Source organism: Triticum aestivum, chromosome 2A, assembly GCF_018294505.1.
Source record: "Triticum aestivum cultivar Chinese Spring chromosome 2A, IWGSC CS RefSeq v2.1, whole genome shotgun sequence".
NCBI classification, from domain to species: Eukaryota; Viridiplantae; Streptophyta; class Magnoliopsida; order Poales; family Poaceae; genus Triticum; species Triticum aestivum.
In genome coordinates, this window is record NC_057797.1 from 565,170,306 (window position 1) to 565,188,631 (window position 18,326).

At 44.4% G+C, this 18,326-nt stretch overlaps 2 protein-coding genes across 2 annotated transcripts; both read right to left on the bottom strand.

Moving 5' to 3' along the window:
* Positions 1 to 2,118: 2,118 nt before the first annotated feature.
* On the bottom strand, positions 2,119 to 4,988 carry LOC123189448 (uncharacterized). The gene is made up of 2 exons (XM_044601867.1): positions 4,346 to 4,988; positions 2,119 to 2,519 (listed from the first exon to the last, which is right to left on the bottom strand). Exons 1-2 carry the CDS (start codon positions 4,712 to 4,714, stop codon positions 2,361 to 2,363), a joined length of 528 nt encoding a protein of 175 aa, XP_044457802.1. The 5' UTR covers positions 4,715 to 4,988; the 3' UTR covers positions 2,119 to 2,360.
* Positions 4,989 to 9,914: 4,926 nt separating this feature from the next.
* LOC123189449 (prohibitin-3, mitochondrial) lies at positions 9,915 to 11,123 on the bottom strand. Its single transcript, XM_044601868.1, has one exon. The coding sequence runs from the start codon at positions 11,002 to 11,004 to the stop codon at positions 10,147 to 10,149; it is 858 nt and encodes a 285-aa protein (XP_044457803.1). The 5' UTR covers positions 11,005 to 11,123; the 3' UTR covers positions 9,915 to 10,146.
* Positions 11,124 to 18,326: the final 7,203 nt, after the last annotated feature.

Sequence of the window (18,326 nt, forward strand, 5' to 3'; positions counted from 1 at the left end):
CTGGCTCGACACGTTGGGAAAATTCATATCCCGACGAGGCCTCAGGAGGCGCTAGGGGTGGCAATGGGTCGGGTTTGGGGCGGGTGGAGCTGGTCCAAATCCAACCCATGACCCATCTTCCTACCCTCTGCCCATCCACCAAATTATCCATGGGCAAAACTTGTGCCCATGTCCAAACCCACTGGATACCGACATACCCATGGAGCTCCATAGGCATAGAAAAGTTAGCATGAAGCCTTCCCAAAAAGCAAATTAACTCATCATCATTCACTCACAAATGACAACATAAGCTACATGCATAAGTAGGCAACAAGTAATAGGATGAGACCTTAAGTGTGACATACTAGAGGTTGATTCTGCAGCATATAGCTCATGGAACAAGTTGCATATTTCCTGCCATTTCTCATTGATTCACTCTTTCTACTATCACTGGCATATGGTCCCACATGTCATACGGGTATCCATTGGATATCCATGGAGCACAAACTATAACCATGCCCAACCCGGCTGTTCATGGGTATCCATATCCATGGACCCATGGGCGAAAATGTGCTCCATACCCTTGCCCAACCGGGTCGGGTATCCATGGGTATCTAGATCCGTGGATAAAATTGCCATCCAAGGCGCCGCGTCGTGCGCGCGGGCCGCCTCCTCTGCGGTGTCGAAGGTGCCGAGGATGAAACGTTTCTCGCGAAACCAGATCTCAGAGGAGTAGGCGCCGGAGCGGCGCTTGCGGACTCCGCGAAAATCCGAAGCGCCCAGGCGGCGGATCGACATGGTGGCGCAGAGGCGGCGAGAGTGGGTGGCGGACAGAGGGTGGAGGGAGCGCCTTCTTTATAACGAGCGCCGGCTGCGGCGCGCGCGCGAACCTTTCCCGCGCGCTGAAGCGCCAAAACCAGGGCGACGACATGATCTAAAACGTGCGCGGTCATGAAATGGGTCGGCCCGTTGGGCGCACTGCCGACCCAAAAATTAAAGAGGGCGGACGGCGGACGGACGGCCGACCCAAACGGACAAAAAGCGGACAAAAACGCCGTCCGTTTAGGTCGGCCCGTTGGAGTTGCTCTAACCTGTTCTTGGATTTGAAAAAATAACCTTTTCTTTAATTAAGACGTTTAAGCCATATGCCGCAAAACGGTGCTACTCCCTTCGTCCGGAATTAGTTGTCGCTTAATTTTATATGGAGAGGAATGGAAAACAACTGCTTCCTCCATCTTGGGATATTACTATACTCAAATGATTGACCTCTGTGGCCATCCATAAGCAAACTTCCTCCATCTTGGCGACGGTGATCATAGTGGTGGCGGTGGTATTGTGACAAACCCTCAAGGTCGATCCACCATTTACTCACCATGGTCATAGTCGCCCAAATGCTAGCCATACTATCGCTTAATCCGAGCTAAGCATTGACCTCTTTCCACACCCTAATCGGGTAACAACATCTACTAGCAACTTTTGGACTTGGTTGCAAAGAGGGCATATGGGCCAATTTTTACGATGGGGCCTATAGACCATGCAAACCTTATTTGTGGATAATCAACCAAGCAGAGAACTTGCATTTAGGGGGTGCCCGCACCTTCCAAATGTCTTAAGTGAGGGTGTGGTAGCAAGCCCCTCAAACTGCACCTTGTAGGTCAAGGACGTCGAGTGCATCCCATTTTTCATGAACTTCAAAATAATCACATCAGTATCATGCTCGAGGTTTATGCCGACCATCATCATCTCTCACAGGGTGGCGAACTCACAGATTGTGCTCCAAGGGAATTTTGCACCGTGCTCCCTTTCTATCGTGAGATAGGGAAAATCTTCGGGGCAATGTCCTTCAGCCTCACTCCCTCGAGCCATGGCGAATCCCAAATTTTTTGCCTTATTGCCATCATCACCAGTAACTTAGTCTGCCTACCCCAGTCGAAGGCTTGGAGGGATCCACCCATTCAAACCATAGCCAACGAAGTTTGTACTAACTCCGTCCCAAATTATAAGACATTCTGGTAGGCTGGTGGCAAATTTGTACGCGTCCCAAATTATAAGACGTTCTGTAGGCTATTTTAGCCTACCAAAACATCTTATAATTTAAAACAGACGAAGTACATATTTAGCAACCTTGCCGTGGCATGATTTTAACCGGCTCGAAGGATGTAAACTGAGATCTGAGAGCTTCGCAGGTCAGCAGTACTCAGCAGCAGCTTACGTAGATACTTAAAGGTCATAGAGGCATGTTTGCTACATTTCTGTATGCGGAGAGGTGATCCTTCTCCACTGCTTACACTTGCTGCCGTCGAGCACCTAAAACAGCAGTTTAAATTACACATTCGCGCTAAATCTACACTTGTGTGTGAGAAGATAGGTTCCAGGCCTCATCACGGTTTACTCAGTGGCTCGACAGCGGTTCTGAAGAGAAGAATGTACGCCTTGTCGACCGAGAAGTACAGGAAGCCTCCTAGGGAGTGAGTGACGTAGGAGCCAAAGCTTGTGCCGACGATGCAGTGCCAAGCAGGCCCGTATGTCGTGTCGAATTCCTGTAAGCAAACCAAAGCAATGTCCAGCTATCAAATGAAGCATTACCGACGATATTTTGAGGCATAATCTTTGAAGAAGAAAAACTGCAACCAGCTCACAGGTAAGCAGGTACTAGTACCTAGGGAAGAAGGAAACTGCAAATAGCCACTCCCTCTATTAAGAAATATAAGAGCATTTAGATCACTACTTTAGTGATCTAATCGCTCTTATATTTCTTTACGGAGGTTGGAAGGACTACTTGTCTACTTGACAAGCAGAAATAAGAGGAAACCAAACGTAACAGCGCATGCCAACAAAGTACAAGAATTATGATGTTAGTTTGACTATAGATTAACCAACACCCTAGATCTCAAAAGAGAGAGAGAGAGAGAGAGAGAGAGAGAACCAACACCCTGGTTCCTCAAAAAAAAACACCCTGGATTATGTACAGAACCAACATGAAAGTCTCTGCCATACTGAAAGTATGCAATTGTTTAGCGGAATACTGAAAATACTTGGCGATCATTTATTGCAGTCTGTAAGTAGCTTGCTATGTGTTCCCATTTTCATCATGCATACAGAGAAGGGGGAGAAAATAATGGCTCAAAGGCTGTAATTCAACACTAGCGTGTTCGAAGTTGGGAGATAATGCATGGAGCTTGTCTGTGCTTGCACTGACGTCTACTCACACAAAGTTTTAAATCGGCCGGTCAAAGGAAAACAGAGTGAATGCCCTTGCTTGCCAAGTTATTGTTCCTAAGTACCGAGTATACTAATTTACATACCAGGATATTGCAGGTAAGGACATCAACAAACGACAATTAGTAACTAACCGAAATGAACACAAAAGCAGTAGTTCCAATTTCAGGATCCATGCTCCAACTTAAAGAAGGATGTTAGTTCTCGGATGAACTTACAGGATAATCGCGGATGAACTTCAGGAGCCATCAAATGATGGAGTTAACAGCTCAACCATGAGAAACTGCTTACTCTCACTCAGGTGATCTCAGGAGTTTGATTACTTAATCAGATGACCTTGGAACTACATAATGATGGAAGTAATAAAGGCTCCAGTGGAGCCATGTCAGCAAGCCACTTGCCACCAATAGCATACCTTATCCTACCTACAATCCTCACCCTGCTATTGACCATGTCATTTCTAGTTCTCGACAGCTATTATCGACAATTCTGTCAAACATCCAGCACGCATCGGCAGGAGTTTTACAAAACCAACTTGTCCAGTTAGCTCACAAGATTGCAACCCTCATGTTTCGCAAAGTCAACAGCTCTGCATTGCCATAACATTCAGTTCCTACAGCATGCTTAGAGATAGCATACACGTTCAACTCATAACATGGTTCCAGTAGCAACTGGTGAACTACATCTGGCAGCAGAATATAACTATCCTCCTCGGATGCCCTCTGAGCATTCAGTATCTCACAGATCAGTATATTTTTTCAGCAATACGCAGGAGTGTCGTGGTGGACCACCCCCCATAAATGAACACATCGAACAATCTGATCTGGCAACAACAGCGCTCAGCCTCCCATTTCATCTTCTCCGTCAAACTACGTTCAGCATGACAGCTCGCTCGGTCGCTCTCAAATGCACAGCTATTCAAAGCGCACAGCCATTTTTAGCTAGTGCTAGGATCAAGCTCTGGCTAGATCTTATTCCCGGGCCCTTTAACTGCGATTCTTTGTTACTTATCCGTGGTCGTTTGCAGCAATTAATGCTCTAAGCAAGCTTTGACTCCACGAAAACTGCTGATCTATCTTATACTATCTGATTAAAGGACCACAAATTCGAAATGGAAGAAGGAAGCAGGGGGTGGTGGTACCAGTACCTTCTTGAGCGCGAGCGCGAGGCGCTTGCTCTCGAGGCGCGGCGTGGAGAGGACGACCTCCCGGGCGATCCAGATCGCGCGCCGCTGCAGCGCCAGCGGCATGTCCGCCGCGCGCACCCGCACCGCCACCTTCCTCCCCTCCCCGCTCGCGGCGTCCCCTTTGACCTTCGCCGCCTCCCTGCTGTCCTTGGCCTCCGCCTTACCGGCCTTGCCCTCCCCGCCGCTGGTCTCCGCCGCCGGTTTACGCTCCACCTTGAGCTCTGGCTCCGGCTCCGGCTCCGGCTGGGGCGGGTCGTCGAGCCTGGTGCGGCGGACGAGCGAGCTGAGGTAGCGGCTGCGGCGCTCGAGCTCCTCCTGGGCCGGGTCCATCTTGCCTCAGATGTTCCGGCGAGATAGATGTTGAGCGGTCGCGGCGCGGACGGCTGGGTGGTCAGCACTCAGCAGCGGCGGCGGCAGGGGGGCATGCCCGCGAGTGGGAGGTGTTTGTCTCGGGGCCGGGACGGGGAGGTGGTGGTGGCCGGTTGGGTTGGGGTTTCTTGGGGTTTGCCTTGCCCGGAAGAGGAGGGGCGGTGAGTGAGTCTGAGTGCGATTGTTGCCGCTCCTGGAATTCGTGGGAGCAACTTTTGAGACAAAGCCTTTGTTTTCCTTTGGTTTCAGGTATTCGGCCTACGCCGTGTTCACTTGTTTTTTTAGGGGACGCTTTGTTGAGTTGTTTGTGTGAATATAGGAGGAGTAGTTTACGATCAGATCCAGGGTGAGATTAGCCAGTAGCTTATCTGGCCCAGATTTCAGTGAAGAGCAAGATGGAACTAGACTTGCATTGTGTGTGCTTGTGCACGTGGTCCCTCGGGGAAGACTCGGTTGTCCGTCGATTTGTGCCCGGGGCGGGCGTTTGACCGACTGTCGGGATCGGCAACCCCACACTCGCTGGCAGAGTGTTCTCCCAGTCCCACCGGCCCCGCAGCGAAGACACACCTCTACCTACTCGGAGGTCGAGGGATGCCACGATGGCCGCACTCCCCAGATTCCCTAGCCTGGCCGGCACTACCAAGCTTGCTCGGATGCAGAGTAGCAGCTCACGGGGTTCTAGCCGCTGAAATTCCGCTTAATCGCGACACCATATCGGATCAGATTAACCAAATAACAGAACTAGGAAAAACCCAGCGATATGGAATAGCGCAGACTAATGTACAACAACGGCACATACAGAACTGCACGTATGTTAGTGCTCGAATTTAAACCACCAAAGAGGCAGAACAGAGCACAACCAAAATATAAACCACCGTTACTAAGTATGCATCTATATCAAAGAAATGGATTGTATCTGTGGACTAAACTGCATAATGCCAGAAAGGAAGGGGAAAGCCTAGCCTATCGAAGACTAGCATCTTCTGGAAACCACCATCTTGCAGCAACAAGAGGGAGTAGAGTAGCATAAAGTAAAGTAGCAGTAATGTTATCAACCTCGGCCAGAGATCCTTTCTCGACTCCCTGCGAGAAAGCAATCCCAGAGCCATACTATCCAGTTATCATCTCATATCCAAGTCTCATCTCCAGGCCTCCTCTCACGTATCCAGTTCTAGTTGTATCGATCGGGATACGACTCCAAGTGTCCGTTACCGTAGGACAGGCTATCGATAGATGTTTTGTTCCCTGCAGGGGTGCACCAACTTACCCACCACGCTTGATTAACTTCGGCCGGACACACTTTCCTGAGTCATGCCCGGCCTCGGCCAAACAATACGCCGCAACCCGACCTAGGCTTAATAGAGAGGCCAGCATGCCGGACTAAACCTATGCCCCCAAGGGTCATGGGCCATCTCCCCGTTACAGAACAGAGCACAACCAAAACACTTTGAAACGGTTCAATTTCAAAATGTGAAAACTTGTCTATTCATTTTTATTTATGTAAAATAGTTTTGTTGCTCTAGCTACCTTGAAGCATATACGACACAGGATTAACACATTAGCCTAGGGATGATGAGCTAGGCATCAACCTACAACCGTACTATCACAGTATCAGTGCATATGAAGAACTCCAACAAGAATTAACAGTAAGCATAAACACTTCAATCAAAAACTTTCAAAGTTTTTTTAGAACAAGCGTCAACATGCATATAAGAGGGGGGCAGATGGCCTACGACATCAATTTTAGGTACAGGCCAAATAAAAAAGAACCAAAACACTTTGAAATGGTTCAATTTTAAAATGTGGAAACCTGTCTATTCATTTTTATTTATGTAAAATAGTTTTGTTGCTCTGGCTGCCTTGAAGCATATACGACACAGGATTAACACATTAGCCTAGGGATGATGAGCTAGGCATCAGCCTACAACCGTACTATCACAGTATCAGTGCATATGAAGAACTCCAACAAGAATTAACAATAAGCATAAACACTTCAATCAAAAACTTCCAAAGTTTTTTTAGAACAAGCATCAACATGCATATAAGAGGGGGGCAGATGGCCTACGACATCAATTTTAGGTACAGGCCAAATAAAAAACAACAAAAACACTTTGAAACGGTTCAATTTCAAAATGTGGAAACCTGTCTATTCATTTTTATTTATGTAAAATAGTTTTGTTGCTCTGGCTGCCTTGAAGCATATACGATACAGAATTAACACATTAGCCTAGGGATGATGAGCTAGGCATCAGCCTACAACCGTACTATCACAGTATCAGTGCATATGAAGAACTCCAACAAGAATTAACAGTAAGCATAAACACTTCAATCAAAAACTTCCAAAGTTTTTTTAGAACAAGCGTCAACATGCATATAAGAGGGGGCCAGATGGCCTACGACATCAATTTTAGGTACAGGCCAAATAAAAAACAACCAAAACACTTTGAAACGGTTCAATTTCAAAATGTGAAAACCTGTCTATTCATTTTTATTTATGTATACTAGTTTTGTTGCTCTGGCTGCCTTGAAGCATATACGACACAGGATTAACACATTAGCCTAGGGATGATGAGCTAGGCATCAGCCTACAACCGTACTATCACAGTATCAGTGCATATGAAAAACTCCAACAAGAATTAACAGTAAGCATAAACACTTCAATCAAAAACTTACAAAGTTTTTTTAGAACAAGCGTCAACATGCATATAAGAGGGGGGGGGGGGGGGGGGGCAGATGGCCTGGGACATCAATTTTAGGTACAGGCCAAATAAAAAACAACCAAAACACTTTGAAACGGTTCAATTTCAAAATGTGGAAACCTGTCTATTCATTTTTATTTATGTAAAATAGTTTTGTTGCTCTGGCTGCCTTGAAGCATATACGACACAGGATTAACACATTAGCCTAGGGATGATGAGCTAGGCATCAGCCTACAACCGTACTATCACAGTATCAGTGCATATGAAGAACTCCAACAAGAATTAACAGTAAGCATAAACATTTCAATCAAAAACTTCCAAAGTTTTTTTAGAACAAGCGTCAACATGCATATAAGAGGGGGGCAGATGGCCTACGACATCAATTTTAGGTACAGGCCAAATAAAAAACAACCAAAACACTTTGAAACGGTTCATTTTCAAAATTTGGAAACCAGTCCCTTCATGTTTTATTTGTACTTGCTTGGTTGCTCAGTTTGCAATCAACAAGAAAACGAACTAGGTCACTGGCTGCCAGTTTTCATGGTCCAGAATACTCTTGTAATACTATAGTTGAACCAAATAGCAATTATGCATAATTGAACAGGAAGTGACATCCCTCACACAAGTCTGGAACAAGCATGGGATATGTCTGGAACAAGCATGGGATAAGGAATTCCTTACAAATCAAGAGATGCACTAGAATGGGGACCAAAACATGCATCACAGACTATTCTTGAGATATATTTTAGAGCTAAACTCCAACAATGCACTAGAATTTACTCCCTTTGTAAGAAATATAAGAGCGTTTAGATCACTACTCTAGTGATCTAAACGCTCTTATATTTCTTTATGGATGGAGTATTAGACAAGGCATAAACCATACTATTCAGCTAAACTGAAACATCGCAGCATAAACCTATCGTCCACTTGCATATCAAATCCATAATTGCCTCTTGTAACACTAGTGAAGAAAATACCAAGTTAAATGGAGCATTACTTCGCATGAGAGCCCAATAGCTTAGAAACAGGTCATACTTACTTACTTACGAAGCCTTTTATCCCAAACAAGTTGGGGTAGGCTAGATATGAAACCCTTTCACGAGGACTTCCCAGGAGGTCACCCATCCTAGTACTACTCTCGCCCAAATGGGTTTCATACCCAAAAGACTGGCTAGTTTTTACGTTGGCTCGCCAAGCCTATCACAACCCTTAGATATGAAACCCTTTCACGAGGACTTCCTAGGAGGTCACCCATCCTAGTACTATTCTCGCTCAAATGGGTTTCATACCTATGGGACTGGCTAGTTTTTACGTTGGCTCGCCAAGCCTATCACAACCCTCCTCCTTTACCCGGGCTTGGGACCGGCTATGCCTAGAACAGGTCATGAGCACAAAAAACAAGGAAATTATCACCAAAAAGTAACCATACTGCTGAGCTAGATCAAACATCAAAGCATCAACCTATCATTCACCAGGACATTAGATCCAGAATTAATTCTTGTCACTATAGAAGCAAACCCCAAGTTAAAGGACAAGACCTAAACAATACTATCCAGCAAAACCTAAACATCACAGTACAGACCTATCGTCCACTCACATATCAAATCAATAATTTGCTCTCTTGTAACACTCGAGAAGCAAATACAAAGTTAAATGGAACATTACTTTGCACGAGCTCAATAGCTTCTAAACAGCTCATGAGCTCGCAAAGAAGAAAATTATCACAAATAGGGCATGTGTTAACGATACTGTTGAGCTAAAAACATCACAGCAACAACCTATCATGCACTGGCATATCACACTATAGAAGCAAAGGCAAGCTAAAAGGATGCATTACTCCCAAGAAGCTAAAGCTAGTAAACAACCTATCATTCACTGGCATATCATTATCTAGAATTGACCCTTGTAACAGTATAGAAGCAAAGGCAAGTTAAAAGGATGCATTGCTCCCAAGAAGCTAAAGCTAGTAAACAACCTATCACTCACTGGCCTATCATATCTAGAATTGACCCTTATAACACTATAGAAGCAAAGGCAAGTTAAAAAGGATGCATTACCTCCAAGAAGCTAAAGCTAGTAAACAACCAGTACATGAGCACCGTTGATCTGAATCAAACATCACAGCATCAACCTATCATTCACTGGCATATCATACCCAGAATTGACCTCTTGTAACAGTATAGAAGCCAACCCCATGTTTTACTTCCACTGAGCTAAAGCTACTAAACGGTAGTACATCAGTTGCAGAACAGGCAGGCCTAATATGCAACCAGACATAGCACTGCCAATTTTATAGCCTCCTAAGAATTATATTTTTGAAGCAGTGCCTAAGTTTCTAAAACAAAGATAGCATCCATGAAAGGCAAGAAATGTGCAAGCAGGCAACATCAATAAGTAGTCCTGACTGATGCAAAGCAACAACTGCAGCGTTCGAAACAATGAAATCAAACGAGCAAACATCATAAGCATAAGTGCGTAACTAGCATGCAAATTCAACACCACCAGAAAGCTTAACCTGACAAATCATAAGCAAGATATCCAGATCCAGACCTTATTTGGATCAAACTACCAGATTTTGTCCCAAGATATTCAAACTTAAAGACCTACAGCAACAGATATCATTGTCTCTCCAAACCATAGTTTAGTCCGTCATGACACAAGATATGTTTGGGCAAGTAAAACTGGAGTGGTAAATCACCGGCCGCCGAATCCAGCAGCGTTGAGGCCGAGCAGCATCTTGCCGTTGTCACCAGAGGGGATGTAGGCAACGTTGGGTGAGCGGGCAAGCTCCGCGGCGATCTCCTTGGCAGCCTCGATCCTCCTGAGCTCGATCAGCCCTGTCCCAGCGATGGCGGTGGCCTCAGAAATGAGGCGTGCAGACTCACTTTCTCCCTCAGCACGCACGATGGCAGCGCGCCTCTCCTGCTCGGCCTTGGCGACCAAGAACTTGGAGCGCTCAGCCTCCTGCTGGGCGACCTGCTTCTTCTCGACGGCCTGGGAGAAATCGGCGCCGTAGGAGAGGTGGGTGATGGCGACGTCGTCGAGTATGATGTTGAACTCACGGGCCCTTTTGATGAGGGAGTCGCGGACGAGCGCCGAGACGTGGGGACGGTCGGTGAGGAGCTGGTCGGCGTTGAACTGGGCAACGACGGCCTTGAGCACCTCGTTCCCGATGGAGGGGAGCACCTTGTCGTCGTACTCGAGGCCAAGGGAGGTGAAGATGGTGGGCAGGTTGACGACGTCGGGGCGGGAGAGGAGGCGGAGGGTGAGGTTTACCATCTGCAGGTCCTTGGTGCCGGAGTTGGAGGAGAAGTTGTGCGGGCGCGTGCGGATGTCGAAGATGTAGGGCTTCTGGAGCCACGGCACGATGAAGTGGGTGCCCTCGCCGACCGTCTCCGGCAGCACCCCGCGGAACCGGTCGAAGACGACGGCGCGCTCGCCGCCGTCCACGGTGTAGAGCGACGCCGAGAGGAGGGAGGCCGCGGCGCCGAGGCCCGCCGCCGCCTTGGCGATGTTGGTGAGGAACGAGACCGCCGCGGGACCGCCGGACATCGTCGCCTTCCGGGGGGATTTCGGGACGGCGGCGCGGGAGTAAAACCCTAGCGAGGATTTGGTCTCTCGGTGCGGGCTTGGGGAGGGGAATGGGGGGTGGGGGGCGGCTGGATCTGGCCGCCTGTGGGTTTTGTTTGGGTTTATTTCTTGGGAGAGAAGAAGGTAGACGGTGGGGTCTGGGTGGATGACAGGTGGTGGCCCGGTGTCAGTCTTCGGATTGGGCGAGAAGAAAGAAACCCGTGCTTTGTACCCGAATGGCCTAGAGAGAATGGGCCATTTGGGCCACTAGTCGGTGCGGCAAGAAACTTTAGTACTTGGAAAGGAAGAAGGATGCAGAAGTTACTCAAAAAAAAAAAAAGAGAAGGATGCAGCAGAAGAAAAGGACGAAGAAAAAAAGCGGATTGATTTTGTTCTGAGGGGTAAACAAAAAAGGGAGCTCCTACGTACGCTCAAAAAAAAAAAAGGGAGCTCCTACGGCCTTTCCTCAAAAAAAAAGGGAGCTCCTATTCGGCCCTAACAGCGCCGATTAGAGAGCAGCTGCCGCTCGCAGCGGGCGGGGAATGGGCCGGCCCTCTACCTGCTCAAAACAAACGTGAACAAAAAACCAAAATCACTAATTAACGAGTACTCGTTGCAAAGAACACTCCATTTTTCCAGGTTGCGACAAGTGATGCGCCACTTATCGCAACTTGTGAGTTTTTCTTTTTTTCGTAGATCCGTTTATTCAAAATGTTTTATCTTTTAAACCGTGCGTCCAAATCTTGAACCATTTTCATCATTGGATTTCTCACCTCGAGATCTTCAAAACTAGATCCCATGTTGATAGATTTTGACAAACTTTTTTTATGAAAAAACCGGACGAAAAAACCAAGCGGGAGCATGGTTTTTTTCTCTTTCCGAAAGAGGCACGCCCGTGCCTCTCGTGAAATCACACCCGTGCCTCTTGTGGAAGCAAAACCGTGACCCTCGTGGAAGGGTCAAATAGGGCTCTTTCCTCTTTTAATCAACAATGTTACGGTGGTTTAGTGGGTATTGTGGGTAGCTATTGGTGTTGCCAACTGTGGTTCTATTCCTGGCTCTCTCATGTTGACTGTAATAAAAAAAATTAGGCTTGTTCACTGTAATAGTTTTCTACTGTTTTTTTTGGGAGCAACTAGTTAACGAGCGCTCTTTCGGGAGCCTCGCAACGATCAGCGTTACTTGGCGCGCTCTCAGCCATTCGTCACGTGTCGCGCTCTGGACGCTTTTTCCGGATTTTTTTTCCTGCATGCGTTTTCGGCTTTTTGAACGGGTTTTTTCGACGTTTTAGTTTCTTCCGGTCTTTCTTAGCTTTTCGATCAAAAAAAATTCAAAAAAAAAATTTTTTGCACGAAAAAACGCGTTTTCTTTTTTTTTCTTTCACGAAAGTCACGATTTTTTTTGCAAGAGGCACGGTTGTGCTTTAGCGAGAGTCACGGCCGTGCCTTTCGGAAACGGAAAAAAACGTGTTTTCTGTTTTTTTTTCTTTCGCGAGAGTCAGGGTTTTGCTTTGGGAAAGGGAAAAAAACCATGCTCCCGCTTCGGTTTTCGTCCGGTTTTTTTCATAAAAAAGTTTGTCAAAATCTATCAACATGGGATCTAGTTTTGAAGATCTCGAGGTGAGAAATCCAATGATGAAAACGGTTCGAGATTTGGACGCACGGTTTAAAAGATAAAACATTTTGAATAAACGGACTCTCGCGAAAGAAAAGAAACAGAAAACACGTTTTTTTTCGTTTCCGAAAGACACGGCCGTGACTCTCGCTAAAGCACAACCGTGCCTCTTGCAAAAAAAAAATCGTGACTTTCGCGAAAGAAAAAAAAACGCGTTTTTTCGTGCAAAAAAGTTTTTTTTTGAATTTTTTTTGATCAAAAAGCTAAGAAAGACCGGAAGAAACTAAAACGTCGAAAAAACCCGTTTAAAAAGCCGAAAACGCATGCAGGAAAAAAAATCCGGAAAAAGCGTCCAGAGCGCGACACGTGGCGAATGGCTGAGAACGCGCCAAGTGACGCTGATCGTTGCGAGGCTCCCGAAAGAGCGCTCGTTAACTAGTTGCTCCCAAAAAAAACAGTAGAAAACTATTACAGTGAACAAGCCTAATTTTTTTTATTACAGTCAACATGAGAGAGCCAGGAATAGAACCACAGTTGGCAACACCAATAGCTACCCACAATACCCACTAAACCACCGTAACATTGTTGATTAAAAGAGGAAAGAGCCCTATTTGACCCTTCTTCTAGTACGACAATAACATAGATATTTGTAAGTAGTATAATTATATAAACAATTACGAAAAAATAAAATGAAAATTCATGAATTCGAATCTGTTCAAGGATTTTGAAAAGAAAGTTCACATGTATTTTTTTTCATGAATTTGAGTAAGAGTTCATGGACTTTGAAAGTTCATGAACTTTTAAATAGGTCATCGATTTAAGAAAAGTGAACGGATTTTAAAAAAATTACAAATTGGAAACATTCGTGAAAATTTTGAAAAAAGTTCACGAGATACAAAATAGTTCAAGGAAATTAAAAAAGTTCATCAAATTTGAAAAAAAGTTCATTGAATTTGAAGTTTTTCATCGAATTCAAACAAAGGTTATCGATTTATTTAAAAAGTTCATCAATTTTTTAAAAATGTTCATTCAATTTCAAAAAAGTTCATGAAATTTAAAAAAGTCCATCAATCCTTAGAAAAAAGTTCATCTAATTTAAAAAAAGAACATACTCCCTCTGTCTAGAAATACTTGTCTTTGAAATGGATAAAAGGGATGTACTAGAATAAGTCTACATACATCCATTTTTAGAACAAGTATTTCCAGGCGGAGGGTGTATATTTTAAGAAAAAAAATCATTAATTTAACAAAAGTTCATTGTTTTGAATTTTTTAAGAGATTTAAAAAGAAAAAAAGAAAAATAAAACCGTCTGTAAACCAAATTGCAAAGTGGGGAAAACCAGTGAAGCTCCCAAAACGGGGGCTTTCGCGAACGTGACAAACGTAAATAAAAGGAGAAAAAGGACATATATATACTTCCGCAGTGCCATGGCCTGGTGGTTTGAGTGCTCCCCTCGCTAGTTCGAACCCTGGTTCTGTCACGGTTTTGTGTTCTAAAAACACAGGAAAAAAATTCCTCAGGCACCCCTACATGGGCCGGCCCAGAACGGGGCGCTGCAGGCGACAGTTTGCGAAATGCACACAAACGGGCGCCTGCGGCGCTAGATAAGAAACGCCAACAAAAAAGCGGGTTGATGTCCCTCTTTCTGGCTAAAATGGACTAAAGAGACTCAAAGTGGGCTCGTACATAGGCCGATGGCAGTACATATCATCCATCATTTCACTTGAAAAAGGCGTGCAGACTAAAAAAAATATTTCTGCTTGCATTTTATGACAAGGAACAAAAACAATAAAAAATACATAAGATAATGTGCACTGGAGCTGGATATGATGAAGGTGTCTGACATGATTGAAGACCGTACTTGCGAGCCATCATGCTAAAATTGTACATGTCCGGGAGCTCCTATTCCCCGACACGTGCGGTGGAAAGCGAGGTAGAGCACACCCGTCGCTCCCCCACATGCTACTTTGGGTCGGCCCATATGCACGGCACGGTGCCACTACTTTTTGTTTCTTTGTCTCAAAAAAAAAAAAAAAACTACTTTTTGTTTCTTTTATCCTTTCTTTGTGCTTTTTAGAAATAATTCAAAATTTCCAAAACGTTACTGAATTTAAAATAATTCTAAATCTAAACAATGTTTTGAATTTCAAAAAATATTCGCAAATTTAAAAAATAATCTGGTTTTAAAAATGTTTATGAATTTGAAATAATATTCATAATTTTAGAAATGTTCTGAATTTCAAAAAATATTCATGGGCAAAAAAAGTTCATTAATTTTATAAAATATTCCGAATTTAGAAAAATTTCGCCAATTCAAAAAATGTGTGTGAATTGTAAAAAACGATCGTTGATTCAAAAAATGTTCGGTGATTCGGAAAATGTTCATAAATTTGAAAAATTGTTCCCAGATTTCAGAAAATGTTTAAGTATTTCCAAAAAATGTTACAAAGTCAAAAGAGAGATAGAAGTTCCAAAGAATCTAATAATTATACACAAATTTTTCAGAGAAATATGGGGAAGAGTGGCACTTGGGGCCACCCTAGGGGGGCATCAGGCGAATCAACCTGTGGTTGAGTTGGTTAGGTGGACAGTGGTATCCCCAATCCACCAGAGTTCAAATCCTGGTGCTCGCATTATTCCTGGATTTATTTCAGGATTTCCGGCGATGCGCTTTCAGTGGGAGGAGACGTTCCCGTCGACGACGAGGCGCCTACAGTAACTTCGTAAATCTCAAGATGATATGCCGGCTCAGTCTCTCGGAGGTGCTCATAGGGGTAGGGTATGCGTGTGTGCGTTCATAAGGATGAGTGTATGCGCGTGTATATGAGCGTTTGTGTCTGTACTGATGCTAAAAAAATAGGGGGGCATCAGGCCTCCACGTGAGCACCCCTGGCCGCGAGAGAAGGCCGCGTGGGGCCCAAAGGGACCCTTTCAAGTGGTGCATGTACCCCCATCTTCTTCTACCTTAAAAATTTCACAAAAAGTTCTAGCTTGTGTTCTTGCTGTTTTACGAATATTATTCGGTCTCTCTGCTCGAAACTCCATTTCTGATTTTTGTTGGATGATTACTCCTTGGTATGTGACTCCTCCATTGGTCCAATTTGTTTTTTGTTTAGTGCATTATACTTTGCGTATTTTGTTGTTGGTGGTGATCTTGAATGTGAGCTTGCATGTCAAATTTACAAAGTTCTGGGAAGTTTTGATAATGGTATAATGACTAGAAGTTTATATGATTAGGTGCTACCAATTATTTTGAGTTTGTTCGTTTTTATTAGGTGTTGATTTTTTTCAAAAAAGTGAAGAGACTCGTGAACTACTTTACGCCATCGAGGGAAACAAGAGGTTCCCCGAGTAAGAGAGTTGGGGAAACAAATTACAAGGAACTAGTATGCGTTGTTGGGCCGACAAAATGCAGGGAAACGAAGATGCTTCGTCACTCCATGGGACATCATTGGCTATCGTGCAATAATGGGAGAAGCCAAGCATGCACGACACGGTGCTTGGGACGATGAGTTGGCGAGGCAGAGCATCCGCTAGTCCCAATTCCCTGAGTATCAGTACCTGTCTGGACCGTGAGACCTTTATAGGTATGAAGTATGTCTACCAAAGGGGATGAATGGGAGATTTAAAATTTCTACTTCAAATCTCTCGAAACCCAGCAGCAGAACGAAAGATAACAATGAACAAATTGCGAAGAACAACTAACCAATAAGAACTGAGGCAGGCATCGAGAATCAATCACATGGTCGAAACATAATTCATAGCAGATAAGCAAAAGTAAATCAAGTGAAGAGATGACCAATGATGATCAATGGCGACAAAGGCCAATTCGCCCTTCTCCAAAAGGACTATGTCTAGTTAGAGGGTCTTGTGATTGAACACAGAAGATAAACTCTCTTCTACCTATTCTCCTCGACAACTGATTCGTCAATCGGTGATGATCACTCGTGGTAGATGCTTGAGGTGATCTTTGAACCTTTACATACAATGTCTTCGCGAACCACAATTAATCTTGGTCACTGAAAGACTTAGCACCTAACCATCTAGAGAGTTCGCAGCTCTTAAGAGTAATAGGTGGAGCGTACTGGACTTCGATTCGAGTGATGCTAAACCATTATCTAATTGTTGGCTCTGTATTTTTCTCTCGGTGGATTTTAAACTCAAATCAATCAGGAGAGAGGGTGCTCACACAATCTTATAAGAGACAAACGCTTAGTGACATTGAGATAGTCATGCATGGTTGTGTGGGTGAATTGTAAACATCTAGTATCGAATATTTGTGTTAAGGATCATGTGAGCGTACCTTCATTAGTTTACATAAAATGAGAATTGCTAGTATTGAAGTGAGGTCTAAGTAGTTGGTAACTTGAAGTAAACATTTCACGGGTGGAAGTTCAAAAAGCGCACGATGCTTAACTACTCCCAACCTTCTTTCCCTAGGGGCGTGGGAGTTGCATTTGTTTAGGTCTGTTGCTAAGTCTTTACAAAGTACTTGAGTTCCTTGTGATTAATGTGAGATCGACAAAACCTTCTAGTTGCATCATATACAACTCTTCTTTAAGAAATCCATTAAGGAAGGCAATTTTGACATCCATTGGCCAGATTTCATAATTATAAAATGCGGCAATTGCTAACATGATTCGGACTGACTTAAGCATCGCTACGGGTGAGAAAGTCTTATCGTAATCAACCCCTTGAACTTGTCGAAAACCTTTTGCGACAAGTCAAGCTTTGTAGATGGTGACATTACCATCAGCATTTGTCTTCTTCTTAAAGATCCAATTATTCTCAATGGCTTGTCGATCATCGGGCAAGTCTACCAAAATCCATACTTTGTTCTCATACATGGATCCTATCTTAGATTTCATGGCCTCAAGCCATTTATCGGAATCTGGGCTCATCATAGCTTCTTAGTTCGTAGGTTCGCCATGGTCTAATAACATGACTTCCAGGACAGGATTACCATACCACTCTCGTGTGGAACGTGCTCTGGTTGACCTACGAGGTCCAGTAATAACTTGATCCGAAGTTTCATGATCATCATCATTAGCTTCCTCTCTAGTTGGCGTAGGCATCACGGGAACGGTTTTCTCTGATGTTCTACTTCCCAATTCGAGAGAAGGTACAATTACCTCATCAAGTTCTACTTTCCTCCCACTCAATTCTTTTTAGAGAAACTCCTTCTCTAGAAATGACCCCTTCTTGACAACAAATATCTTGCCTTCGGATTTGTGGTAGAATGTGTACCCAATTGTTTCCTTAGGGTATCCTTTGAAGACGCACTTCTCCGATTTGGGTTCGAGCTTATCAGGCTGAAGCCTTTTGACATAAGTGTCGCATCCCCAAACTTAAGAAACGACAACTTAGGTTTCTTGCCAAACCATAGTTCATCCGGTGTCGTCTTAACGGATTTAGACGGTGCCCTAGTTAATGTGAATGCGGATGTCTCTAATGCATAACCCCAAAATGATAGTGGTAAATCGGTAAGAGACATCATAGAATGCACCATATCTACTAAAGTACGGTTACGACGTTCGGACACACCATTACGCTATGGTGTTCCAGGTGGCGTGAGTTGTGAAACAATTACACATTGTTTTAAATGAAGGCCCAACTCATAACTCAAATATTCGCCTCCGCGATCAGATCATAAAACTTTATTTTCTTGTGACCATTTCCGCTTGCAGTG